At 41.9% G+C, this 13,983-nt stretch overlaps 1 protein-coding gene across 1 annotated transcript; it reads right to left on the bottom strand.

Moving 5' to 3' along the window:
* Positions 1 to 5,061: 5,061 nt before the first annotated feature.
* LOC130404797 (interferon-induced, double-stranded RNA-activated protein kinase-like) lies at positions 5,062 to 13,506 on the bottom strand. Its single transcript, XM_056609698.1, has 17 exons — positions 12,610 to 13,506; positions 11,889 to 12,179; positions 11,653 to 11,776; positions 11,483 to 11,559; positions 11,245 to 11,394; positions 10,428 to 10,548; positions 8,512 to 8,573; positions 8,364 to 8,421; positions 8,241 to 8,272; positions 8,099 to 8,158; positions 7,879 to 7,998; positions 7,664 to 7,789; positions 7,368 to 7,569; positions 6,617 to 6,757; positions 6,416 to 6,514; positions 6,254 to 6,316; positions 5,062 to 6,135 (listed from the first exon to the last, which is right to left on the bottom strand). Exons 1-17 carry the CDS (start codon positions 12,711 to 12,713, stop codon positions 5,977 to 5,979), a joined length of 1,989 nt encoding a protein of 662 aa, XP_056465673.1. The 5' UTR covers positions 12,714 to 13,506; the 3' UTR covers positions 5,062 to 5,976.
* Between the last annotated feature and the right edge of the window lie 477 nt (positions 13,507 to 13,983).

Genomic DNA, 13,983 nt, shown 5'->3' with positions numbered 1-13,983 from the left:
CGCACACACGCACGCACACTCTATGTATGCACACTCACAATCTATAGACGCTTCGCAATACAATTCAAAGTGTACTGTAATAATTGGTTATGGTGATGTAACCATATTTTTTACTGAGACTATCAGTGAACAGTGTCAATTCAACTTTCATTTAGATGACCCCAGAGTCATTTTCCGAACAATTATTTGCTTTTGCTTCATGTTCTGGAAAACCAGTGTGTGAAAACTGAGTAAAAGTCCAACTATAAGCATTTCAACATTTAGCACTTATACTATTAGTGCTTGCTAAATAATTAATAAAAACTGAATAAAAGTCCTACTATCAGCCTATCAGCATTTAATTTAACTATTAAGCAATTATACTATATTAATGCTAAATAGTTTAAATCCTTTGACCAAAGATAAGAAATATGATGATTACATTCTATACCCTATTCAAATTTTACGCTAAAGCAACAACTAACTCTGATCCCATCCAATAACCGCCTGCTACACTTTGTGCCTAGCTGCTGTCAGGTGATTATGAAAAAAAATCGGAGGCAAAGTGCTTGATGGCTACGACCTTTGACCTCCATGAACGGCAGTCAACTCATTGTGAAGTCCTCTGCTCACTGATTGTTGGGTGCAGTGTACAGTTCTAAAGCCATGGGATCTGATTGGTCTACTGATTACCTTGGTCCAAGTGACCAGGTGCTCCAAGGCAAGCTGTTTCACTGGAATCCTACCTTCTCCGTTAGGGAATGCTGTTTTCCACACAGACCAGCATGTGCTGAAGGCCTGGTGAGAAATGTCACAGCCCTAGGTTAAGGCACTCACCTTAAACACTCGTAAACCAACAGCTCCCCCTAGTGGTCCTAATCGGTATGTAAGTGTAACTTCAGCCAGGCATGATTCAGATTGAATGATGTCCGTTGGCACCTATCTGGAATATTAATCAATAACCAAGTATATTAAGTAATAATCGTATATTAAATACTTTTTATCTATTAAATGAATCTATTGATTCATTGATTAAGCGTAAAAGGCTTATTGCTAAATGATAACCAATGCTTTGTATTAAGGGGTCTATGCAATGATGCTTTAAAAGTGCCATATTAGGGATCTACAATATTATGCAATGACATGCATGGAAGGCAGTGTAGTGAGCTGCCTTGCTTATTTAATATTGTAGCTTTCATGTTCTTGTTTACTGTTTGTGTTATTGTTTTTGTGGTAGCCTTTGTTGCATTGTTGTCAATGAGGGTTGTTGTCTGAGGTATTTTAATTCAGTCCAAAATAGATTAATGGTAGCAGCGAGAAGTAAACACTACATTTTAGTGATTTAGTTGCTAATTTGGGGGATTTTTTTCCAGCATCTTTTATATCTGAAGGGACTTTACGCTGCAGCAGTAGCAATAACTGCCTTAGTGTATCCTAGCGCAGCAAGCCTACAGCTCACCTCAAGTTCTGTGAAGCGAATGTTGTTCAGAATGTAAATCAACGGCCACCCCCTATATATATATTTAAATATAGGCCTAATATATATCTAAAATAAAAAAACCTGCAGCAAACTTGTATAATAAACCTGAACCAACAGATACAACTATGTTAACGTTCTCCATAAAAAAAAATTCTCTTTAAGAACAGTAACACTTTTTTTCATCAAATTTGTACTGGAGTAGTTTGAACTGCCACACTATATCCAACATGAGAATGATGACGCAATGAATTTAAGTAAAACCCGTTTATTACACAATTACAGACATGGATTAACAAAGGAAAATTGTGAATTCCTGATTTTAATTTAATTTGAAAGGTATTAGTTATGGCTTTTATTATTGCGGCTTTGTAAATAAAAAGAAGGCAGTGCCTATCCCTCCTAACAGACAAGGAGGGCCACCGCACTTCTTTTTTTTGGGCACAATGGTTTCACCACACAAGTCATAATTACTGTAGTTATGAAAACAGTGATCAATAGTGCAGTGCGAGAAAGGGATCTGCCAGGGAGGGCCTGAGGGCAGGGATAAGGTGTCATCAACTAACACTTGGGTGGGATGGAAATCCAATGAGGCGAAACCTTATCTAACTTTAGCTGTAGTGGCTAAAGCTCCATGGTTGTGATCAGTAAATATCTCTAAACAAATTCAGTCACTTAACCATGACATAAAGAACGAGGTCTACGTGTTTACTGTGTTGAAACGACGGTAGAGAAAAAGTGTGTTCGCTCCGTCTTTACTGAATGAAACAAATTATACAAATACAGTTTTACTCTCCCTAAATGCGTGAAACCCTACGTCATAACAGCTCGCTTTAAAGCAACTAATATATCCTATGCATCTCTAATAATTCTAAGCAATGAAAGCAAGTACACTAAACAGTTATTAAACAAAAATGTAAAAACTATGCAAAACAATTAGTCAATCAATATAATAATCAATCACTATATATGACTGTAAGGCAAGTAAACAAGACACCATAACGCTTGAATTGCACGCGTCCACGCTATGCTTCAAAAGGGGCCGAAATAATCGACACCGACGTTAGTCAACGTAGGATGGTCGAGCAGTAGACGATCAGGTAGTAGATTCGCCATCTTGTGTTCACTCACAGCAGCTTGACACTTCCGGTATTTCACACACTTTGAAAGCAAACTTCTCACCGCAGCAATTCCTTTGCATATCCAGACATTTTTTCTCAGCAGAGCAGGAGCAAGGGTATCTCCCTCCGTGTCCGATTTCCTCTTGAGCGTTCCTGATGATCAGGGTCGTGATGTGTTGATCCTTGGCCAGGATAACTGGATGCTTTGTGTGTTCTGGCAAGGCTGCACGGTGCAATCTTCCACCAACCCGGAGAACCCCATCTTGGAGGAAGGGATCCAGTTTCATGATAGAACTGCTTCTCTTGATCTTTTCCCCTTTCTGCAGAGTGCGAAGCTCCTCATGGAAGGTGTGACTGTGGCTGAACTGAATGATCACAGTTTCTGCTCTTCTGACGTCCTTGACAGTCAAATGGGTTCCTTTCAGGGTAGATCTCTGTTTCTGCATGTGGTTCTTAACTGTCTTGATTTTCAATTCTGGACTTTCAGAAGACTGGGTTTGAGACTTGTTACGCACAGACTTCGAAGCAGCTCCTTCAGCCTCAACATCCAGGCGACTGCCTTCTTCAGACTGTGCCAATCGGAGTAGTGATGAGTCAGCTTGAAGAGAGGGTCTGTGCTTGAGTCGACAGTCTTGATGATGTTCACACTGGTCGTACGCTTCACATCAGCGTCATCTTCACTTATTTCTCTTGAGAACTCTTGATAGGACAGGCCAGTGAGACTCACTCTTGGCTAGGAAGTCAGGACCTTCAATCCAGTTCTGACACTTTATGAAGTGCTCTGCATTCAATCCTCTTGATGCTTGATCAGCTGGGTTGGAAGCCATGTTGACATACTTCCATTGTGCTGGCCTTGTGTTCTCTCTGAATGCCGACACTCTGTTGGCAACAAATGTTTTAAAACGAGCGCCGTCGTTGTCGATGTATCGGAGGACGGTGGTGCTATCTGTCCATAGCATAGACTCTTTGAGGTCCACCCAAAGCTCTCGCTTCATGAGCTTATCCATTTCACCGCAATCGTAGCCGCTGTGAGCTTGAGGCGTGGGACTATGACTGTTAAGCGGCGTCACTCTGGCTTTTCCTAGAAGAAACGAGCAATGAACTTGACCGTGTCTGTTCTCGATGCGGAGGTAAGTGACGACACAGTAGCCCTTCTCGCTAAGTAAGTAAGCATTTTATTGTCTCTTTCACGAAATAAATTTGCTTTGGGCAAACAGAGAGCGTCGGCGACACATACATAAAGGTGTTTACATAGACATAACATGAAACACATTGCATTACCCAAAACATGGCCTCACCCAAACACATGGCCTAACCCCCACCTTGAATAGTAGTATAGTATTGCATTATTGCCACCCCAGTTATTGCACTTGTTCCATCACGGAAAGCTCCCTCCATTAAGTAGCTTAATTGATAGCGGTACCAGGGAGAACTTTAATTTATTTAGCATACAAAATGGGAGCCGGTATCTTTTGCCCAGAGGCAACAGCTCATACTCCATGTTTAGGACATGGGTTGGGTCTGTGGCTATCTTAGCACCTTGCTTCCTAACTGTGTCCTCAAAAATCTCCTTTAAGGAGGATGGGGGCTAGGTCCCCATTATTTTCCCTGCCCTCTTAATAAGGTTCTTGTTAACGTCCATTGCTAGTGTCTGAGAAATGATGCAATTGTGCTGACGTAACTGGACCAAATCCCTCTGGCTTGATGCACCTCCTGACAGAAAAGCTAGCGTACTGGCTCAGATCAGACAGCCAGGCGAACCATCTTTTTGCCACAAATTCTGGAATCTCTTCATCCCAGGTAAGTTTCATTCGACAGAGACTCTGGACGATGGTCTTCGCAAGAAGAATGAACGGAGACAGGAATCTAAGGGGGTCGTATACTGAACTTACGACCGAGAGGATACCTCGTCTGGTGATGGGCATGCTTTTCACGTGAATACGGAACTTGAAGGAATCTGATTCTATACACCAGTCCACTCTAAGGGCCCTTTCCATGGGTAGTTCATCCCTGTCCAGGTCTAGATTCTTGATCTCCTTTGCTCTCTCTTGTTCGGGAAGTGATGACAGCACTTTGCGGCTGTTACTTGACCACTTGGCCAAGCGGAATCCTCCACTCTCACCCAGTGCAATGAGGTCCTTAGTCAAGGTAATAGCTTTCTTCTCGACGGACGTTGAGACCAGGCAGTCATTGACGTAGAAGTGCTCTAGGACTGTTACTGCTTCAGGTGATGACCTGTCCTTTCCATCCTCTGCAATCCTTCTTAAAGCGTAGTTGGCGCAGCTCGGGCTCGACTTTGCCCCAAACAAGTGGATCACCATCTGAGTGAGGTCTGGACCCTGTAACAGTTTGTCGTTCATTGACTTCCCTTGAAACGAAGCAGCACAATCGAAAACAAACCGCAGCTTTCCCTTTTGTGGATGGGTCACGCCGTGATGGGGATGTACCATACACTCTGCCATCGTTGCGGTTGCGCTAGTCTTCAGGAACTTCCATTGCGTAGCCTTTGTTCAGCAGGTCTGACATGAATGCGCGAAACCCTATGTCATAACAGCAGGCTCTAAAGCAACTAATATATCGGCTGCTACTCAATTCAGGGGACGAATCCTTCGAAGGGCAATTGCGTCACTGCGACGCGTCAAGGCTGTCCCAAAGGCTCCTTCAAATGTTTGAATACTCAGTGGTTAATTTCATGCACTATATAGTGCACTTAAAATACCCAAAATTTGAGCATTCGAGTGTACACACGATGTACTATACATGTTACTCCCGTATACCACAATGCAATGAGGTCGTGTTTTTCCGGAGAAGAGGCGGAATAACCGCGAAAAAGAATACTTTTAATGATCACCGGCCTTCTTTTAGAAATGTCAATTTATTTGGGATTTAACATTGAAAATGTAACATTCAAAATTTATTTAAAAAAAACCTTGATCAAGGAAACGTAACATTTAACATCAATACTACCTCCAGGTTACCTCGTGAGTGCCCGTTTGTTTACATAATTTGGGCGCGTCTGTCTGCGTCACACAAATACCCGGCGCATTTACTGACGCAAATGACGTTTAGAAATGTTCAGCGTAGTGTCCGAATTCTCGTTTGTTCGTTCCCTATTTAGTGCACTATATCATGAACACTATATAGGGATTAGTGAACGATTTCGAACACAGCTAATGACCAAACTGTGTAAAAACATTTTTTTTGTTTAAAATAAAGTTGGGACCACTTTAAATTAGAAGCATAGAAGAAAAGATTATAAAAAATAGAAAATTACATATGACATAGAATAAAATAAAAAAAATAAAGTAAGAAGTGGACATCTTAGTGGGTTACATAAAACGGCTCCATGTTTCTCCTCCGCCGTCAGAGTGACAAAGTTACATAGTGCAGTTTAATAGATTAATAAGAATAGGGCGCTGATGACCAGGCCTTGTCCGCCCAATTGGTTCTGATCGGTCTCGCTGTGGGAAGATCCAACCGCTCCAGCTTAGCCATTATCTCCTCAGCAGAGGGTCGGGATTCAGGATTTTCATGTAGCATTGATGTAATTAGAAATGACTGCAAACAGACATAACAAATATATATTAAAGCATGCTAGGTCGTCATACATGGCAGTATCGTAAAAGTTGACTAGCATAATTGTAGGTCTACGCATGAAAGTACAAATTAATTTGACCTCTTTAGGAAATGACAGTGTGAAGTCTGCTGGAAATTTTTGTTTTCTGATGTCATCCCAACACTGTTAACATGAAAAATAATATGAATTAATTTATTAACACAATACTTGATATGGTGTTCAAAGATATGATTAAATAATGCCATCTATAAACAGACTTACTTTACTCTTTTCATGAACGGAGAAATTCCACAGCATCAAAAAATATACCAAGCCGGATGCAAATATATCCACCTTATTGTTGTATACGTTTTTGTACCTCTGTAATCAAACATACAGATAAAGATCATTGATAAGAGATATCCTTTAGGCTGCACTTTATGACAAATGTTTTTTTTTAGTTTATAAAACGGGTGTTCTCACTTGTTCAGGCGGCATAAACGACCTAGTGCCCGTGCCCATCGTTTTCTCCAACACGTTGCCTTCCTCGTCACTCTCTGCCGTCACCTGACCAAAATCCACGATCTTCACCTCTCCATCCGATCCAACCATAATGTTAGAGGGCTGAAAGTCACAAAGACAATATTTGAGTTGTTCATCAAGAGGTAACCATGTGGCATAGTAACTAATGTCCTTTTTCCACCGACAGTACCAGCTCAACAGCTGCTTGACTTAGCCCATCTTTTTTCACGTTTCGATCACCAAAATGAGGTACCTGGTACCTGCCAACTGGTACCTTTTTATTCTTACCTCCGACGAGGTTCCAAGAGAGCTGATCTGATACTTTTGTATGATGTTAACAGGCTGCTGACCACTGATTGGCCAGAGAGTGAGGCCACTGGAAGAGTCATGATGAATGCGACGTCCGAGCCTGACACCCAGCTTCTATAAATACAAGTATCAGCGCAAGAACACGTCTTGGACCGTGACAGAGATGGACACGCTCCTGCCCCAAGCCAAGCCCTTTATGTGTCGCGTGGATAAGTATGTCACTGCAGTTTCGCGCATGCGTGCTATGTCGACCTGCCCACATTGAAGAGGTACTTTATTCTAGATGGAAACAAGACGTTCCTTGCCTGGAACCAAACCAAGTCTTGCCACGCTAAATCGTGGCGTGTAGAGCTGGTACTGTCGGTGGAAAAAGGCCATAAATGTAACCCAAACTGTATGCCACCTTTAGGTCCCGGTGCATTAGATTCTTGGAGTGGATGTATTCCACACCACATATTATCTTCTTCATGATGTCTAAACTCTCCTTCCTCCGAGTGGGATCCTGATGCAATGAGTTCTTCTCCTGTATCCACTCATACAGATCCTTCATTTCACACAGCTCCATTTGGATGCACAGGAAAGTCCCGGACGTATCGCTGCTTGACCTTGTTATGAAGATAGAAATCAAAGCGTGAACCACCTGTAGCTTGCCGGATATTGTTTACTGTTGAACCTAATTGTAATGGTAGAATTACTTACTGGGAAGTCCTGAGACATTTACAGTTGGGAGGAATGTTTTCCTGATCCTCAGTCCAGGAGGTGTAATATCGAACGATATTAGGATGCTGTAGCTTTGCTAAAATCTTTGCCTCGCGCAGAGCATTCCTGATCAAATGAGTGGTAGCATGAAAATATTAATTTAGGTAAAATGAGCAACAAACTATACAATGAGATAAAAGCTGGAAGACTCTTACTCTTCATTGAGCACCATCTTGACCGCGTAATACGTATCCAAGTGTTTCATCCTTGCCTTGTGAACGTGACCATAGCCCCCTTGCCCAATACACTCAAAATTGTCGTATTCTGTTAAGAACCTATTGAAAGTAAGATGAGTTATTTTCTTCTCACACATTCATACAGACATTATCATGCAAAACAAAGACATTTGCAGGTGGAGGTTCGTGTTTGCCTTACTTAGAAGTAGTTGGACCTCTTGGTGTATCGGATGGTTCTTTTTTGAATTTCTCTCCAAGTCTTACAAAACAGCAATAATCACAATTCAGATTAAAGAAAGTGTACAGACATGGCAATTCTGAGAAATATTTAAATTACTTACTTAATTTTAGCCTTGATACCCAATTTTTCTTCCTTCATAATAGAAAAATATAAATGTTATAACTGAGAAACACATCAAATTAGTAACCCATGAAATGCAACTTTCCAAAAAAGCAATTGGTACCTTGGGAGGTGCAGAGGAATTGCTGGACTGAATCCAGCTACCAGATGCGGAGGATGCCCTTAGTGATTAAAAACAAGGATATAAAATAAACTTCTGGAAAGCAAAGTTACTAGTAGTTAGTATGTCATGGTTCCTTTTGAATCCTTACGTGTCTGATGTTGCTTTATTATTTGTGCCATCCTCTTCTGATTTGGCAGACTTCCCATTTGCCTGAAATAATAACAGTAATAGGCATTATTTAGTGGAGAACAATCTATCTATCCCTCCATCTATCAAGAGAGGCAGAGAGACAGGCATAGAGAGAGAGACAGAGACTGAGAGACAGGGAGAGACAGAGCAACAGAGAGACGCAGAGAGAAACAGAGAGGCAGACAGGTGTATTGTTTCTGTATTGCTCAACCGCTTTTTATGTCAATTTAGTTTCTCATGCCATTTAAAGGTTGGGTATGGAATTCTCTTTTTTGGGCATTTTTGCAAAATTACTTGAAATCCTTATCATAACCCACTTACAGCCACTGAGTTAGAAGTACTGACATGAAAATTAAACCAGTCAATCATCTGTGGAACGGGCTCGAAAGATTCAGCCAATGATTTCCAGACCCACCGAGTGGCATTGGACAGTAAGTACGTCAATCAAACAGTCGTACTGCACTCCCCCTCCCCCCGCACGTGACCCCTTCGTGCACGTACTCAAAGCTTGTGACCCAGAGCAAGCTTCTGTTTGTCGTTATCCTGCGGTAGCTACTGGAGCTAGCTAACGGCTCACTCTCGCGCATCTGTGTTTGCTCATGATTGCGTGTCCATGTACTTGGAATGGGTGGAGTCAAAGTCAGCATTGAAGGAGAGGGGGTAGGACCATTTGAGTAGTGTATTTTCAGAGTCTGCTGGGGTTTCGCAAATCCCATACCCAACCTTTAACCTTGTATTAGGGATGCACCGAAATGAATATTGTTGGCCGAAGCCGAAAATGCTGAAACAGTTGGCCGAAAGCCGAAACCGAATGTGGCTTTTGCTGTTTTTCATTCATTTTGCTTAATTTTCCCCATTGCATAAATCAAACAATTAAATGTCCTTTATAAACTTTTTTGTCTTGCTTTTCAATAAAATACATCGATTTTTTGATATTTAATACTGAACGATTTCTAACATTCCAGCAGACCTTATAGCAAGAATTTAAGATATGGGGGGCTGGGCTTACAAGGGGCAGGATATGACTTGGGGTCTAAGGTCGCAAGAGGCGGGATAAGTGCGGCCGCTGTCACTTTTTTGTTTTGTTTGACCGCAGACAGTACGGAGGCAGAATGGGCAGAACTCATCGCGATCATCTTAAATGTTTCTGCAACGATGCATCATTGGTCCATGCATACACAATATCAGAAGCATCGTTTGATGAAAGATTGGAGCATGAGTTAGAGACAAATAGAAGAAACGACGAAGAAGAAAGGCATCGCGAAAGACTGCGTTACCGGAGAAAGAGCGTCTTGTGTTACTTTATTTCACATATAACAAACACTGGGTCAAATGTAGTTGATTTCTGTGTTAGATTGAGAAAACGGAGTGGAATGCCGGAACCCTATAATGTTCAGCTACAACTGTTGTAAATAATAATAATAATTTTTTTTTGTAAGATGAATACTTTTAGGGTTATGATGAGACCTATCTTTTAGCGTTGACCACGAATGACTCTGAAAAGCATTGCCAACATTTAAATATTTTTATAACCATTCAGCAAAAAAGGCGACAGGCTGATTATCATTTAGGGTGCCACTCAATGACATGCAAATGCAGACCAAAGCGTCATCAACATGCCCACTGAAATGGTGTGAAATACGACTTTCTACTCCGCATTCACATATAAAAGGTAATTAACGTTTCCGCCGGCGAAAATACTACCTCAGGGCGAGTATTTTTTCAGGAGGCACAGAGACGGAGAGAGACAGAGGTGTATTGTTTCTTCATTGTTCACCCACATTGGCAATGTAAATTTTGTTTCTCATGCCATTTAACCTTTTTTGAATTTGAATTGAGAGGCAGAGAGACAGAGAGACGGAAAGAGAGAAATACCTTGCTGTCCCAGTCTGACAGCTCTTGGAGCACAGGCCAGGCCTCCTTTGCCGTCCTTTTTCTGGCCTCCTTTGCAGTCTTCCCCTTGACTTCAGGGTACTCCCTACCGCCAATAACCTCCCTGTAGAAAAAAAAAAGTTACTTAACAATAATTATATTTTCAATCATAAAAGTAACACAAGCAATTAAGATGGAAAACATTGGATAATAAAACAGTTGTACCTTCCGGTTTAGTGAATTGTGTACTGTCACGACCCCACTGGTATATTCAAAATGGCTCTCTGTCTAGGCGGGAGTCGAGACACATAAGTGGTAACAAACCACAGCTGGCAGGCAACTAGCTTCCGGCCACGTGAGCAGTGACACACCTGGGTTCCTGGCGAGCTCTAGTCTTCCCTCTTGTTGAGGGATAGCCCAAGCGTTGGGGTAAACGGTAGCCTGTCCCGTTTGGTTATTGTTTGACACATAACATAGACCAACACTTGACAAACATACACAACAAAGGAGTGGTCACGTTCCCTGTAGGAATCCCTAATCCAGTTACTGTCCTTGAGGGCGAATAGGCTTTACATAGTCTTATGGGTTCCAATAAGTGTAACCAAGTCTGGGCACCATGCTGTCTATTCAGACACCATCCTGCTTCTGTCCGCCATCTTGGATCCGTCAGGTGACCCTAATCAAGGTTCACCTGCAGTGAGCCACTCCCACAGTTACCATGACAACCAGTTACCCACCAGCTTAACATTACCCAACACTAGGATCGTAACAGTACACAATACATTTACTGATTCTCTCTCACATTACTGTTGATACTCACTGAGGGCAGTGTGCAGGACCACATCTTTTCACCAATAAGTCCACATTGCACATGTTCTCCTGCTGATGCTGGCTGTACAGTCCTAAGTATGTAAACTCAGTCAAGCCAGAAAGCTCTCCGAGGCTCACCTCCATATTTGCAGGTGAACCACTGGGGGATAGACGGTTAACAAAAACATCAACACTTAATCAAGAATCGATCGTCCACCGTGTGATGTGTTCATCCTCTCTGTACTCACATTGCCTCCGACATGTCTTGATTCAATTCATTTGTTTGAGGACTCGATGGCTCAACACTGCCACTCTGATCTACGGTCTTTGAAAGAAGAAGTTATATTGTGCTTTTATACATTGTGTTTATTACATCAGAACACACTATCTCTATTCCCTGCTCCCAGCCTGCACTTACATTTGATGGTGGATTTCTACATATCTCCTCATATGCAAGCCTGGCTGCTTCCTCCTTTGCATCCTTCTTCGTTCTCCCAGAGCCAGACGGGTACTCCGTACCGTCAAGCACAAACTTACAACAACTGAAAACACAGACAAGCACAACTTGCAACATCTGAAAACAGACATTCTGAGCCGAATGGCTAGCTCAACAGATGGGTAATGAAGGGACGAACCGCAGTCGCAGGGACTTACTGTTTAGTGTGGCCTAGTTCCATCGCGGTGGACTCCAGTGCCCGTATACGAACCCGGTTCTTCTGACTGTGCTCGTAGAGCCAACATTTGTAGTTGGGTTGGGTGAGCCTTGCCTGATTAATTGGCTCTGTAGCGTCCCTCATGGACCACCCCGAGACATGGGAGTGGTCTGAGTCTGTCTCCAAAACGCTCTCTAAAGCGTGTTTGGCTGCATTTTGCCGGGCCTCCTTCTTGGTTTTTCCAACGCCCTCTGGGTATGGTTTGCCGTTTAATATCACCGTTTGAGCAAAACTGAGGGACACATTTTAAAACCATTTTTTACAAGGGCTGAAAGAGTAGTCTACAGTGTTATACAAGGTTGAGCAGTAGGCCTTCTTACACATCCTGATAAGCGATAGGTGGTGCTCATTGTGTCTTATTGGCCTATTATCCAGACATTCCTTGCTATAACGGCAATTGCATGTGTTGGAGGAGGCTTGCCTTGATATTGACATATGTGATTGTTCCTTCTCAACATTCATATAATACAATACAACAGATGTTGGTTTGCGTTATGAGAGGTAGGCCTAGCTAATGGGACAACTGTTAATGAAAAATAAATTCCCTGAAACGGAGTCCAAATAACAATCCGATGTTGAACAAGCTGCAATATATACAGTATCAACTACAACAGATGGGCTGCCTAATAAAAACCCTATGCGTAACGGTGGAGCAAACTTACGTTTTAATATGAGCAGGGCCTTCGGAACCCACGTCGTACTTCAACTCACAGCCACTTTTCTGCACATACTCATTGAGTTTAGCGATGTAGTTGATTGATTCCATGGCGTGGTATGACAAACTATCCTAAGTGTATGTGCTCATGCATGTGTAACCAATAAACAGAATTTACTTGGGTTTGTGATAGCAGTGTACTATCATCCAGATTTACTCAACAATTGCTGGACTGAAACGCATCTTCTTCATCATAATGGAAATCGGATACACCATATAACAGTATCTTTAAAGCACATGGAAATTAAATTATGTTTTGGTTAACAATTGGAATACGAAAATAACATACATTTCCTTTTTTTAGGACGTTAAACAAAATACTCAAATGTCTCAAAAACAACAACAACAACAACAACAACAACAACAACAACAACAACAACAACAACAACAACGTATGGTCTTTCTCAGTCCATAAACAAACTAAATACCGAACGGTCTTGTTATCCAAAAAAATAGAATAAGTCTTCAAGTGTCCTTGTATTGTCTTTAGCAACAAGAAAAAGTAATAAAGTAAAGTAAAGTGCTGGCCAGCAAAACAATATTATAGAGCTGGTGATTTAAATGGTTTTGCCTGTAATCCTCGGGTCATTCAAAAGATGGCGACGGCTCCTGACGAGCCACTGGGAAAGGCAACTGAGGAACCAGAAAAGCAGCCGTCTCGTTCACCAATGTTCATTAACTCGGCGGAGTTCCATTCTTGCGGATACACGGCTTCTGGATTTTTATCAAAAGGAAACCGAGTACTTTTTACGGTAAATAAAATACTTTTAACAAGTTAAACTTCGAAGTAACAGCAGGAAAATTACAGACTGTAAACACATTGCTTGCAATGTGAACCCGCGCATTTTCTTCTTCTTTTTTTAATTTCCGGCAGTCTGTATGCCTTTGCGGCACATTGCTGTCACCCACAGGACAAAAAATAAATAATCACACAAACAACCAAAAAATAAATTGTATATATATATATTACCTATATGTATTTCAAACGCAATCAGTCCATCCTATTTCCATAGGAATAATCCAGTGGCCGTTATGAAATCCAGGACAGTTTTTATAGTCCCAGGCTGATTCTCAATGGGATTTAGAAGGCTCTTTAACCGGTGTAACCGGTGTTGTGCCCAGGCTTTCCACTGCCGCATACAGATGTTCCCTCTGTCGAGTGAGTCCAGTACATTCCATCAGGATATGTTTTACTGTTTGCTTTTTTTTACACACTCCGCATAGTCCATTTTCCTGTTTCCCAAGTCCCATGCCAGTCCGCAATGCCCCAGCCTCAGTCTGGTCATCATGACTGTATGCCTCCTTTCCTTTCCCAAAAAAC

Source organism: Gadus chalcogrammus, chromosome 15 (assembly GCF_026213295.1).
Source record: "Gadus chalcogrammus isolate NIFS_2021 chromosome 15, NIFS_Gcha_1.0, whole genome shotgun sequence".
Classification (NCBI taxonomy): Eukaryota; Metazoa; Chordata; class Actinopteri; order Gadiformes; family Gadidae; genus Gadus; species Gadus chalcogrammus.
The sequence above is the reverse complement of the archived record's forward strand: the minus strand, read 5'-3'. Positions and strand labels throughout refer to the sequence as shown.

What these genes read in the sequence shown, in the direction of transcription:
- LOC130404797 (XM_056609698.1), bottom strand. Translation starts at nt 12,713, where the DNA reads ATGGAATCAATCAACTACATCGCTAAACTCAATGAGTATGTGCAGAAA. An exon ending in GGTATCAAGGCTAAAATTAA is followed by an intron (nt 8,159 to 8,240) that starts GTAAGTAATTTA and finishes CTGTTTTGTAAG; the next exon opens with ACTTGGAGAGAAATTCAAAA. An exon ending in AAGATGGTGCTCAATGAAGA is followed by an intron (nt 7,790 to 7,878) that starts GTAAGAGTCTTC and finishes TCATTTGATCAG; the next exon opens with GAATGCTCTGCGCGAGGCAA.